Below are 13393 nucleotides of genomic sequence, written 5' to 3' on the forward strand. Positions count from 1 at the left end.
TTGTAATCGACTAGGTCTCATAATATCTTCCTCTAAAACTAAGATATTAACAAGCAAACGACATCCCCCACCCATCTATTTGCAGGGTGAAATCATTAGCTACGTTAAAACTTACAGATATCTTGGTGTAGATGTACCCTTTAACAAATCCACTATACCACAACTAAACAAGAAATGTAAAGCTAGGCTAAATGCTCTCAAAGCTGTTGCTGGCTACAATCCCAACTATGGTGCAAATGTGAGAATCGTGAGAATGATGTACATAGCCTATGTTAGGTCCTTAATTGATTATGCTGCTCCCATGTTGATATTAGCTAGAGAAAGTTCTCTCCGACCCTTGGAGTTAATGCAAAATGAAGCTCTCAGGATTATTCTTGGCTGTCCCAGATCTACAAAAGTTCTTAACATGAGGAAGGAGCTTGGTATTTCTAGTATCAGTGATAGGATTGTTGAAATTAACACTGTACTCGGTATTAGAATGTTGAGAAACGAACCAGACACTGTCACAGTGAATCTTACCAAGTGTCTAGAGGTAAATACACACAGATCTAAATGGATTGTGAAAACGTGCAATTGCATTAAGTTTTATAACCTGCATGAACTGTATCACTGTAGGCAACAAGAGCATTTCACCCCTCCATGGAAGATGTGTTCATTTAATATCACATACCTACAAGTCCCTCCCAAGAAGCTCATTGCTAGTAATCCCTTCCTTAAATCTCTTGTTAGAGCAACTGCTCAAGAAGAAATTTCTCACCTAGCTGGTAGTAACAAGTTATCACAAGTTATATACACTGATGGATCTAAACAGGAGTCTTCTGGCAGGGCTGCATCTGCTCTTGTTGCCACCTCCCTAGTTAAGAACGATAATAAATTTGTTGAGTTAGGCATAAGAATTAACAACTGGGCGTCTACACTGCAAACTGAATTGTTTGCAATCCTAATGGCGCTAAAGCTAACCTATGACACTGAGCTTGACTCTATCATCATTACTGATTCTATGTCATCATTGAAGGCTCTTGGCTCATATAATGACTCCAACAACATGCTCATTGGGGAAGCCAGGTATAGATACTCAAAAATTAGGGAAAAAGGAATTAATGTACAATTGCTATGGATCCCATCACACATTGGATTACTCTTTCATGATAAAGTTGATATGTTAGCCAAGAAGAGTATCGAGAAGGAGAATGTAGAATATAACTTTGGTATAACTGTGTCTAGCATTAGGAATAATATTAGGAGAGAAGTAAATAATGAAAATGATTGTTATAGGAATGCAGTTAGAAGCCTGAGTAGATCTATAACCCACTATGATAACATGAACGTAGATAAGTATGTTTATGGAGCAACTTGCAATGTGAACAGACTGACTGATGTTGTAGTGGCCAGGCTTAGGCTTGGTTACAAGTACTGACTGATGTTGTAGTGGCCAGGCTTAGGCTTGGTTACAAGTACTTCTGGCAGTTTGGGAGACACACAGATGATGATCAAACTAAATGTAAATTGTGTGATCAGGCATATGGTCACTCTCTTGAACACTATGTGCTTAATTGTCCACTTATTGAGGAATACAGAGACAGACAGTATAATAACCTATGTGACATGTCAAGATATCTTATTAATGAAAATAAGATACCAGATATACTAAGCAAATTTCCTAAATTTGCTTGTAACAGATAAGTGAACTATAGATATGTAGATATAAATCCATATGTATTCCTGTTAACCCTTTGGGGCCTAGTTCCTAGGCCTTTTGTGTATCCATATGCTCTCGCGCTACCGTCCACAGGATGGATATGGGGTGCACAATAAACTAGCCACTTCGGTGGCAAAATCTAATCTACTGCAGTGATAGAAAGGTTGTCGTTAAGGGCCGGATTTTTCAGGGCGATGATATGGGATAGGGAAAGGCTCATGTGCCCTGTGGCCTGGTGGCAAAACCTCTCGCTTCAAACGGTGAAAGTCCGGGTTCGATTCCCGACGAAGGGGTGGAAACATTGGGCGTGTTTCTTTACATCGGTTGTCTACATTCACCCATCAGTGAATATAGTAGACTGGTGTGGGTCGCATCCTGGGACAAAATCGACCTAATTTACCCGATATGCTCTGCATTACAAGGGGCTTTCTATATAGTAATATGTCAAGTAAAAGGACACAAGTGCAACTAATGTGACATTTATTGTGGCAACGTTTCGCTCTCCAGGAGCTTTATCAAGCCATTACAAACAATACATGGACACAGAGGGTATATAAAGGCTCAGAGTGAGGTGAATACTAGTGAGGTACCATTTCGATGTTCACTAGTGGTAGTAGTAGTAGTAGTAGTAGTAGTAGTAGTAGTGGTAGTGACAAAAGTAATACAATATGGTAGAGCAATTAATTCGTACATGAGTAAAAGGATATAAAAGCTATTACTTGGGTAACTTAAAAATAGGTTGGACAAATATAAACTGGAATGAGGCAGCTTGTTTCAGTGTTCACTCTCTGTGCTTTGTGTAGTATAACAGAGACTATGTGATGGCAGGGTTTACTGTTTTCAGGAGGATTCTTGCTAAGACTTCGGAGATGGTGAAGCTGCCGTTGTTTTGTTTAATTGTATTCGAAACAGTGATCAGTGCTGATTCGAGGCACTTGCGTCTGCGGAAATTAGTTTCTTTGATCGCTAATTGGGCGTCTCTGAATTTCATGAGATGATTGGTGGAATTTCGGTGTTGTACACAGGCGTTGTTCAGGTTATCGTTCCTACATGCGTAAATGTGTTCATTGAGGCGGGTGTCGAGGTTTCTGGCTGTTTCACCTACGTAAATCTTGTCACAGCCTCCACAGGGTATAGTGTAAACTCCTGCATTGACTGGTTCGTGGTGCTTGGATTTTGTCCTGGTTATATCCTTTATTGAAGTGCTAGAAGCGATGGCGACTCTGGTGTTAGCTTGTGAAAGTGCTTTTGAGACGTTCAGTGCAACCTGACTGTTGGGAAGAATTATAACTTTGCTGGGAGTGGTGTTGATGCGTGGAGAATTTATGATCTGAAGAGCTCTTTTCTTGCAGTCTTTGATGAAAAAAGAAGGAAAATGTAACTCTGTGAATGTTTGGTGAATGTATGTACACTCCTCGTCAAGAAACTCAGGACTACAAATTCGGTATGCTCTTAGGAAAAACCCGATGATGATGCCTCTTTTGGTCTTGGTATCTTGACTGGAATAGAAGTGTGTGAGATCATTTTTATTGGTGGGTTTCCGATAAACTTGAAATCTTAGGTTGTTGTCTACTTTGTGAATGAGGACGTCGAGGAAAGGTAGCTTGTCATTGGACTCTTCTTCTAGTGTAAACTGGATCGCCGGTTCAACTGCGTTGAGCCTTGCCTGAAGATCCCGTACATCAAAACGTTTTGGAGTTATTACGAGGACATCGTCCACGTAACGTAACCAAGTGACGCTTGAAGGGATGATGTTGGCGAAGTGTTCGGACTCTAGGTGTTCCATGTATAAGTTGGCTAGGACGGCACTGATGGGGGACCCCATTCCCATGCCGTAGGTTTGTTTGTAGAGCTTGTTATTGAAAGAAAAACAGTTGAAATTAACACAGAGTTCAATTAAGTCCTTTTACTCATGTACGAATTAATTGCTCTACCATATTGTATTACTTTTGTCACTACCACTACTACTACTACTACTACCACTAGTGAACATCGAAATGGTACCTCACTAGTATTCACCTCACTCTGAGCCTTTATATACCCTCTGTGTCCATGTATTGTTTGTAATGGCTTGATAAAGCTCCTGGAGAGCGAAACGTTGCCACAATAAATGTCACATTAGTTGCACTTGTGTCCTTTTACTTTACATATTGTCGGTAATTCTACCAACTTTATTACATAGTAATATGTCATTGATGTCAACTAGGGTACTGTATACCTTGTACATGTACTTATAGTAAATAAAGATATTATTAATATTGCTACTAGTATTACACTTCAATATAAGCCTATATACACCCTGTTAGGTAAAAGGACACAATTGCTGCTTTAGTTTAGTTAATATCTTTATTATGTACCCCATACCCATCCTGTGGGCGGTAGTCAAAACGATTACAGAGGTACATAATGGGTCCAGGGATTGTACCTCAACATTACAGAGGTACATAATGGGTCCAGGGATTGTACCTCAACATTACAGAGGTACATAATGGGTCCAGGGATTGTACCTCAACATTACAGAGGTATATAAAGGGTCCAGGGATTGTACCTCAACATTACAGAGGTACATAAAGGGTCCAGGGACTGTACCTCAACATTACAGAGGTATATAAAGGGTCCAGGGATTGTACCTCAACATTACAGAGGTACATAAAGGGTCCAGGGACTGTACCTCAAAGTTTTGATAGCTGAGCAAGTTAAAAATTATTATTATTATTATTATAATCAAGGGGGAAGCGCTAAACCCGGAGGATTATAAAGCGCCTGGGGGGGGGGATGTGGAAGGCATTCAGGCTTAATTAGGGGAACTGGAGCACAGATCCAATTCCCTAAATCAAGAGCCCCTCACTAACATCAAGGAACCTTCCTTGAGGGGAGCAAGTTACAAAGGTAATGAACTCCAGACAGATCTGGTCACAATCATGGCAAGTTACAAAGGTATTTACAGGTTACAGAGGTAAGATAAGATTTCGTTCGGATTTTTAACCCCGGAGGGTTAGCCACCCAGGATAACCCAAGAAAGTCAGTGCGTCATCGAGGACTGTCTAACTTATTTCCATTGTGGTTCTTAATCTTGTCCCCCAGGATGCGACCCACACCAGTCGACTAACACCCAGGTACCTATTTGCTGCTAGGTGAACAGGACAACAGGTGTAAAGAAACGTGTCAAAATGTTTCTACCCGCCGGGAATCGAACCCGGGCCCTCCGTGTGTGAAGCGGGAGCTTTAGCCACCAGGCCACCGGTCAAGTGCAGTTAATTTATTTATTTATTTATTTATTAATTTGAACATGATACAGTGAAGTACAAAGGAATGCAGTTATTACAGTGCATCATGCCAAAGTCCCTTGTATGTGAGCATTATGGGCAGACTTAAAATTAACTTAAGATTAACTAAGCAATGATATATTCAGTGGTAAAAACATTATTGTAAACAGATAACAATTTAGCACAAATGAGTATTACAAAGACAGGTTATATAGTCATTTACTGTGTTGCTGTGCATTCAATAGAATGGAGTTTTCTGTTAGGTAATGTATTTAAAAAAAAACAAAGTTTGATTGGGTCACAGGTTAGACATTTATGAGATACAATAATGAGAAACATTTATGAGATACAATTTATGAGACATTTTACTGTGGCAACGTTTCGCTCTCCAGGAGCTTAATCAAGACGTTACGGCCTGATAAAGTTCTTGGAGAGCGAAACGTTGCTGCAATAAAATGTCACATTAGCATTAGTTACAATTTGTCCTTATACCCAACATTAATACAAGACTTAAGGTGACCCTTAACAGTGACAACAAAGATGGCTCCTCTAGCAGACCTCCACGAGGATCATATCCTTCAAGCGGTGGTGTTGGCTCTAAACCCTCACCAGACACTCCTCCAACATGGACCAAAGGTCTCCATCCACCACCCAAATTCCCCAACTTTCCCCATTTTATTACCCAAAACGCGTTTTTAAGAGTGAAGGAATCGCCCCCAAAAATTGGCTAGCAAATCAAAAAAAAAAAATTCGGAAATTTATCCCAGTAGGTGATAACAAAAAGTAATTTATATATTGTACCTCTAAATTTTGAGATTGGGAAGTTACATTTAATAAAATGTTAGCACGAAAGAATTTTCGAACGATGAAAATGGGGCATTTAGAGAGAGACATTTATCCCCCCCAATGGAATTAAGTCACTTTGACCTTTTTTTGGGTCATTCTGGTGGGTAATTTACACTATGTATAATAAATGTACTTATGTGTACCTGTACCTAAATAAACTTATTAATATACATGTAAATTACCCATTAGGTTAACCCAAGATAGTCAGATGAAGCTTATGATCGAACACATTCTGGTTTTATTTCAATTTATGGGTCGTGCAGTTTGACGGAAAATAATGCACACTGAAAAAAGTTCATGATTAATCAAAGTTATCCATGACATGCATCTCATTAAAATCGTTGTTTTGTAGTACGTAATCGAATCTTGTGAATTGTAAAGTGTGAAAAGTTTGAGGCTTGATTATACACAAAAAAATACGTTTTATTGAGAATAACTAGTTTTACATACAAACTAAGGCATACAAACACCAAGGTTCCACTGTACCTGGAGTTTACCTGGAGAGAGTTCCGGGGGTCAACGCCCCCGCGGCCCGGTCTGTGACCAGGCCTCCTGGTGGATCAGAGCCTGGTTGATCAGGCTCTGATCCACCAGGAGGCCTGGTCACAGACCGGGCCGCGGGGGCGTTGACCCCCAGAACTCTCTCCAGGTAAACTCCAGGTACAGTGGAACCTCGGTGTTCGTATGCCTTAGTTTGTATGTAAAACTAGTTATTCTCAATAAAACGTATTTTTTGTTAATATTTCCCATAAGAAATAATGTGAATCCAATTAATCCATTCCAGACACCCAAAAATATAAAAAAAAATTACATTTTATTGAGAATAACTATAGTTTTACATACAAACTAGGGCATACGAAAACCGAGGTTCTGCTGTATGTGCAATTCTGGTATTTTGAGAAGTTTTATATTTCTGTGTAGTACAATATTGCATTTATTATACCTCTGATGAGTCATTAATGAATACACAAATATCCCGCATCTAGGAGACTGAAATCTGTGATAACGTTTCAGTTCGACTTGGACCATTAACACGTCCAAGTCGGATCAAAATGTCATCACAAGTTTCATTGTCCCATGTGCGGATTAGTTGTGTTTTGTTCCAGTCGCTGTATTGTTTTCTTTCAACATGTTAGCCGTCTCCCACCAAGGCAGGTGACCCAAAAAAAAAAAAAACACCTTCACCATCATTCAGACACAATCACTCTCTTTGCATAGGAGAAAGGAGCTTACAATGACGTTTCAGTCGGACTTGGACCATTTACAAAGTCACACTAACAGAAAGGAGAGAAGCAGGGAGTATATATAGGCCAGCAGACAGGGGCAGGACAAGAGAGGTAGTAGTGGAAGATGAGAAGAAGTGGTAGAGATAGTAGTAGTGGAGTCAGTCAAAGACTAAGAAAGAGGAGCACTGCAATGGAGCTAGGGGCCCAGATATGACAGTTTAGATGTCACTCCAAACAGCCAGTATCCCAAACCCTTCCTGTAAAGTGCAGGCATTGTACTGCTCACCTCCAGGACTCAAGTCTGGCTGACCGGTTTTCCTGAATCCCTTCACAAAATATTACCCTAGGGGCTCACACTCCAACAGCTCATCAAGTCCCAAAAACCATTCATCTTCATTCACTCCTATCTAACACACTCACACATGCCTGCTGCATGTCCAAGCCCCTCCCTCCATCATTTTCTAGGACGACCCCTATTCCTTCCCGCGTCCATTACAGATTTATACACCCTATTTTTCTCCATCCATCATGGTAATAAGCCTTTTTATTCTTTAATCATTAATGAAAATGGGAGAGGATATAGAACCTTAACAGTAATACCTGTGACCGGTTTCCTGGTCAAGTATTACTTCCTGAGGATAGGTTATGCCTGGTCAACCAGGTTGTTAGTGCTAAACAGTGGCTCTCATTACTTAAGAGAGGTGTTTTATAACACAGGAGCTGGTTCCACTCGTCAATACACCTCTACTTGACTACACGTTGGATTGGCTTGAACGTAGTGGTGTGGACGAGACCATTGTGTATTGCCGTGCTCACACCCATGCAGACAAGATTCGACAACATTGTCGGTATGTGTTAGATCAAGGTTTGATGTACAGTGGACCCCCGGTTAACGAACTTTTTTCATTCCAGTAGTATGTTCAGGTGCCAGTACTGACCGAATTTTTTCCCATAAGGAATATTGTGAAGTAGATTAGTCAATTTCAGACCCCCAAACATACACATACAAACGCACTTACATAAATACACTTACATAATTGGTCGCATTTGGAGGTGATCGTTATGCGGGGGTCCACTGTATATGGTTTAGAAAACCAACAAATTGATGAATGAGACACTTGTGTAACATTTGGGAATCTTGATTGCAGAAACATTTCACCAGCCTCTGGCTTCTTCAGTCCATTATAGAGAAGAACTGAGGAGTTTTAGGTAGTCTGTCCCTCAGGATTGATGGAGTGAACATGTCAACTCCAGGCTGAGGGACTGATTACCTCAAACTCCTCCTCATATTACACTGTTCTTCTCTGTAATGGACTGAAGAAGCCACTGGCTGGCAAAACGTATCCATAATAAAGCTTCCCAAATGTCGCACAAGTGTTTCATTCTAGATCAAGGTTGTTAGTGTTTGATGCCTAAACTGGAAGGAGAGAGTGGAGGTTTTGTGAGGCAGAGGCTTAGACATCCAGCACATAGGTATGAGTGCAAACATCAGTCATGTGTGAGAGAGTAGCCAGCAGGCATGTATGAGTGTTAGACCAGAGTGAATGGAGATAAGTGGTTTTTAGGATTTGACATTTTGAAATTGTGAGCAAGGTCATGTCCATGAATGAATTTAGAGACTCTGGTTAGAATACTCTTTATTGGCAAAATAGGACGGATGCAGATGTTATCAAAATATGTGACTTGCCTGCTAATAGTTTAATTTCTGAGAATAATTTCTTAATATAATTTATAATTTAGGTAAGATGGGGACTCAAATAAGTCCTAATTTTTGGGGATAACTATTATTTATTTTTTTTAATTTTCACATATAATTTGCTTCCATTGGGTGTTTGGCTGGCTACCACCACTCTTCCTGCTCCATTATCCTTGGATTTCTCCAGTGCTCACTCAGATAAGTGGTAAGTAGAACAGATAAATGGTAAAGGCACAGTCAAGCATTATTAACCATGGAATGCTTAATACCAAGACCCAACTCACCTCCAGACCTTTCTGGTTGAATATGATAATGGTATGTAATACCAACATGTTGATAAGTCAGACATGTGCAACAGTTAGGTAAGTTTATTCTAAAACATTTGACCTACACAGTAGGCTTCTTCAGTTGAGTACAGAGGCAGAAGCAGTAGAGATGGAAAGATGATGTAATCAGTCCATCACCCCTGAAGACATAGTTTTTGGGTGGTCAGGGTTATGTTCCATAATCTGGAACATTGTTACAGACTATGGAACAATAGTTTTCTCCAGGCTGAGGGACTGACCACTTCCAGACTACATTCTCAAGGGTGATGGACTTATTACATCATCTTAACATCTCTACTGCTTCTGCTTCCTCTTATGTACTCAACTGCTGTGTAGGCGAAACATTTCAAAATAAAGTTAACTAACTGTTGCACACTTATCATCTCTTCTCTGGTTGCTTAGCAAGCATGAGGGCAGCAGAGCTTGGCTTGCAGTACTCATTGCCTCGCATTGGGGTCAACCTAAGCAATGTGATTAAATGTAATTATGCAATTTTTTTAAATACCCATTTTTAATTATTTGCATCAGCTAACCTTGCAATCTAACCTAACACATATATTAATGAACAAACCATGGAACGGATGGGGTTTCAACCTACGGCAAGTAAATCCTATTACAATTTTGTGACTATCATAGTTTATCTAATTGATCTTAAGAATTAATGGTTGTAAATGGTAGGGTGATGTTACAAGCTGTGGATAGATACTTATGTACAGTTCAGGGCATTAAAAGAAACATTTCACCACAAATGGCTTCGAATCTGATTGCCTCCCATTCTTATGTCCCTTATAACCCCTTTAGGAAGTGCTTTCCCTCTCATTATAATAATAATGTCGTAGCTCAGTAGGTGCAAGACTGGACACCACATTTAGCACTGGTGTGTGACAAGTATAATTACAGGAGGGTCCCAGATTTACAGATATCAAAGTTGTCATAATTCAAAATTACTAATGAGGCACTTTGAAGACAATTTTTTAAACTTGCCAATCTCTTGGTGCAAACATTACAACATTCAGACAAATTATTTTCCAAAATTTATACTTTTTTGTTTGAAAAGGATTTAGTTTTTGTATACTATATTCTTTATGCATACCTAGATTTAATTATTACAAATTTCTTAATAAATTTGACATGTTTTTGTTCTTGGTTAGTTTTATGTTGAATACGTAGGTATTTTATATGCGAGTATGTTTTATTAATGTGTGTGGAAGTCATATTTGTTTAGTAGAGATTGGTCAAAAACAGTAAATTTTATTTTTATGTTAGTTGGTGTTTTGTGAGTGGAGCGCTTGTGAGTCCTGTACTGTATGTGACTACTCCACCTTCACTCCTGCACCACACCACAACCAGGCACTTACTGCCCTTTCTTCCATACCACACACCCAGTGCCTACTGCCCTTTCTTCCATACCACATACCCAAGTACCTACTACCCTTTCTTTAATACCACACACCCAGGCACTTGCTATCCTTTCTCCCACACTACACACCCAGGCACTTGCTATCCTTTCTCCCACACTACACACCCAGGCACTTGCTATCCTTTCTCCCACACTACACACCCAGGTACCTGCTGTTTTTAGGAAACCTAAATTTGTCAGATGACAGGAATGTGCTACCTTATATTGCATTACTTTACTAATGCTTTTTTTTTATTGATAATTTTTGGGGGTTTTATTTTAATTCATTGTATGTGTAAAAATGTACATTTTAAATTAGTATTTTTCCAAACAATGTATTTTTTTGGAAATACCTCTCATACCACCTTATACTGTATCTACCTATTTTAATGTTTTCATTCATGGGGAAGTGCTTTGATCCCCAAGAGGGGCTCTTGATGTAAGGCACTGAAGTTGCCTTCCCTTTCCTTGGGTCAAACCCGCGTGCCTCCCATTCCCCCAGGCAGTAGGTGACCCCTAAGTGGTTTAGTGCTTCCCACCGATCAAAGTAAAATACTCGCGCCATATTCGGTGCTTGATTTTCAAAGCACACACGATCTCAGGAATGAATGTTCCAATTATTCCAGCCTAAAAGATGGAAAAATAACTGACAGAAGATTTTCAAAATTTCCACTGATGCATTGTCAATGCTAGATAGGGAAGTAAAAGGAAGACTATAGGATTTTTGCCTCTCTCAAGCATATCATGTTTTATGGCATCCAAGACTATTTTTTCCCAAGTAAGTCGAAAATTTGACCAGTGTCTTGTAGGCCAAAGTATCGTGTATCTTTTTTTTTTTTTTTTTTTTAAATTTAGCCAATCAGAATTGGGGTGGGGTCATCCTTGACACTGAAGCATCTTGTTCACTGTAAAATAAGGAAATTGAAATTTCTGTTGTTCCCCATCTATTATTATCTCTGGGCCCCTGACAACTCTGAAACACTTCTGACAAATACTTTTCCATTTTGGGGGAATGGCATTTTGACAGCCAGTTCTCACAAAAGCATTTTTATTCAGATTGTTTTTATTATTTTTAACACACTGACCATCTCCCACCAAGGGTGACATTCACCATCATTCGTATAATCACTATCTTACCAGGAGCACAGTGACATTACAGTTTGAATTACCCTCCAAGCTGCAACATCCTCACCCCTCCTTCAGAGTGGTGGAACTGTGCTTTCTACCTCTAGTTCTTCCTGAACCTCTTCATAAATGTTACCCTAATTGTACTCCAACAGCACGTTAAAGAGTATTTATGTATGTATTGACAGGGGGTTCACGACACGCCGTGGGGACTGTGGGATGAAGGTATGTGTAGTTGCGTCTGAAGACTGCCACTCAATGGGCGATGCCATGAGGGACTTGTATGCAAAATCGCTCTTGAAGGATGACTTCTTTCTAGTCCACGGAGATGTGGTTGCAACCATTGATCTGAAATCTCTGATGATGAAGCACAGGTATGTTTATACAGTATGATGAAGCATAGGTATGTTTATACAGTATGCATATTATAAAAAGTCAACAGTTTGTGGGAGAATGGGTTTGCACTCACTGTGCAGACCCTTTCTCTCATATTTAGGCCAAAATTTGCCACTTGCAGCTTATCTGTGAGCTCACAACATAGAACTATGTAAGGGACCCTGGCCTCAGTGTTTCAGTTGTATGTGACAGCCACTGAAACAGTTTAAGTAGAATAATTGTAGCTGAAGAAGCTCTTAATTAAAGAGATGAGCAAATTACTGTGTTTTGCAGCTCATAAAACTGTCTCTTTTTCTTTTTAAATTTGACCTTCAAAATCAACCTGCAACCTACACTGTGAAGGTCAGGCTTGGGGTATACAAATAATTTAATATAACAAAGAGAACAGTATTTAGATAAAGGTAGGGAAGTTTTTATTGCATTTATGGATTTAGAAAAGGCATATGATAGAGTGGATAGGGGAGCAATGTGGTAAGTTACTAAATGCTGTAAAGAGTTTTTATGAGGATAGGCTCAGGTTAGGGTGTGTAGAAGAGAGGGAGATTACTTCCCAGTAAAAGTAGGTCTTAGACAGGGATGCATAATGTCACCATGGTTGTTTAATATACAGTGGACCCCCACTTTACGATCACCTCCCAATGCGACCAATTATGTAAGTGTATTTATGTAAGTGCGTTTGTACGTGTATGTTTGGGGGTCTGAAATGGACTAATCTAATTCACAATATTCCTTATGGGAACAAATTTGTTCAGTACTGGCACCTGAACATACTTCTGGAATGAAATAATATCGTAAACCGGGGGTCCACTGTATTTATAGATGGGGTTGTAAAAGAAGTAAATGCTAGGGTGTTCAGGAGAGGGGTGGGATTAAATTATGGGGAGTCAAATACAAAATGGGAATTGACACAGTTGCTTTTTGCTGATGATACTGTGCTTATGGGAGATTCTAAAGAAAAATTGCAAAGGTTAGTGGACGAGTTTGGGAGTGTGTGTGTAAAGGTAGAAAGTTGAAAGTGAACATTGAAAAGAGTAAGGTGATGAGGGTATCAAATGATTTAGATAAAGTAAAATTGGATATCAAATTGGGGAGGAGGAGTATGGAAGAAGTGAATGTTTTCAGATACTTGGGAGTTGACATGTCGGCGGATAGATTTATCAAGGATGAGGTTAATCAAAGAATTGATAGGGAAAAAAGGTGAATGGTGCATTGAGGTATATGTGGAGACAAAAAAATGTTATCTATGGAGGCAAAGAAGGGAATGTATGAAAGTATAGTAGTACCAACACTCTTATATGGGTGTGAAGCTTGGGTTGTGAATGCAGCAGCGAGGAGGTGGGAGGGAGGCAGTGGAGATGTCCTGTCTAAGGGAAATGTGTGGTGTAAATATTATGCAGAAAATTCAGAGTGTGGA

The 13393-nt window shown here is 39.6% G+C and overlaps 1 protein-coding gene across 2 annotated transcripts in view; it reads left to right on the plus strand.

The window, feature by feature from the left end:
* The first annotated feature begins 5466 nt into the window (after positions 1-5466).
* eIF2Bepsilon (eukaryotic translation initiation factor 2B subunit epsilon) overlaps positions 5467-13393 on the plus strand; it is a 55462-nt gene continuing 47535 nt past the window's right edge. The window contains exons 1-4 of one of the 2 annotated variants that reach the window (XM_070098373.1): positions 5467-5601; positions 7755-7885; positions 8921-8938; positions 11772-11957. In XM_070098373.1, the coding sequence (XP_069954474.1) occupies positions 5506-5601; positions 7755-7885; positions 8921-8938; positions 11772-11957 (431 nt within the window). In that variant the 5' untranslated portion in view covers positions 5467-5505. The remainder of the gene's footprint in view (positions 5602-7754; positions 7886-8920; positions 8939-11771; positions 11958-13393) is intronic. The other variant, XM_070098374.1, reaches the window with a different exon arrangement.

This window comes from Cherax quadricarinatus, chromosome 62 (assembly GCF_038502225.1).
Source record: "Cherax quadricarinatus isolate ZL_2023a chromosome 62, ASM3850222v1, whole genome shotgun sequence".
NCBI lineage: Eukaryota > Metazoa > Arthropoda > Malacostraca > Decapoda > Parastacidae > Cherax > Cherax quadricarinatus.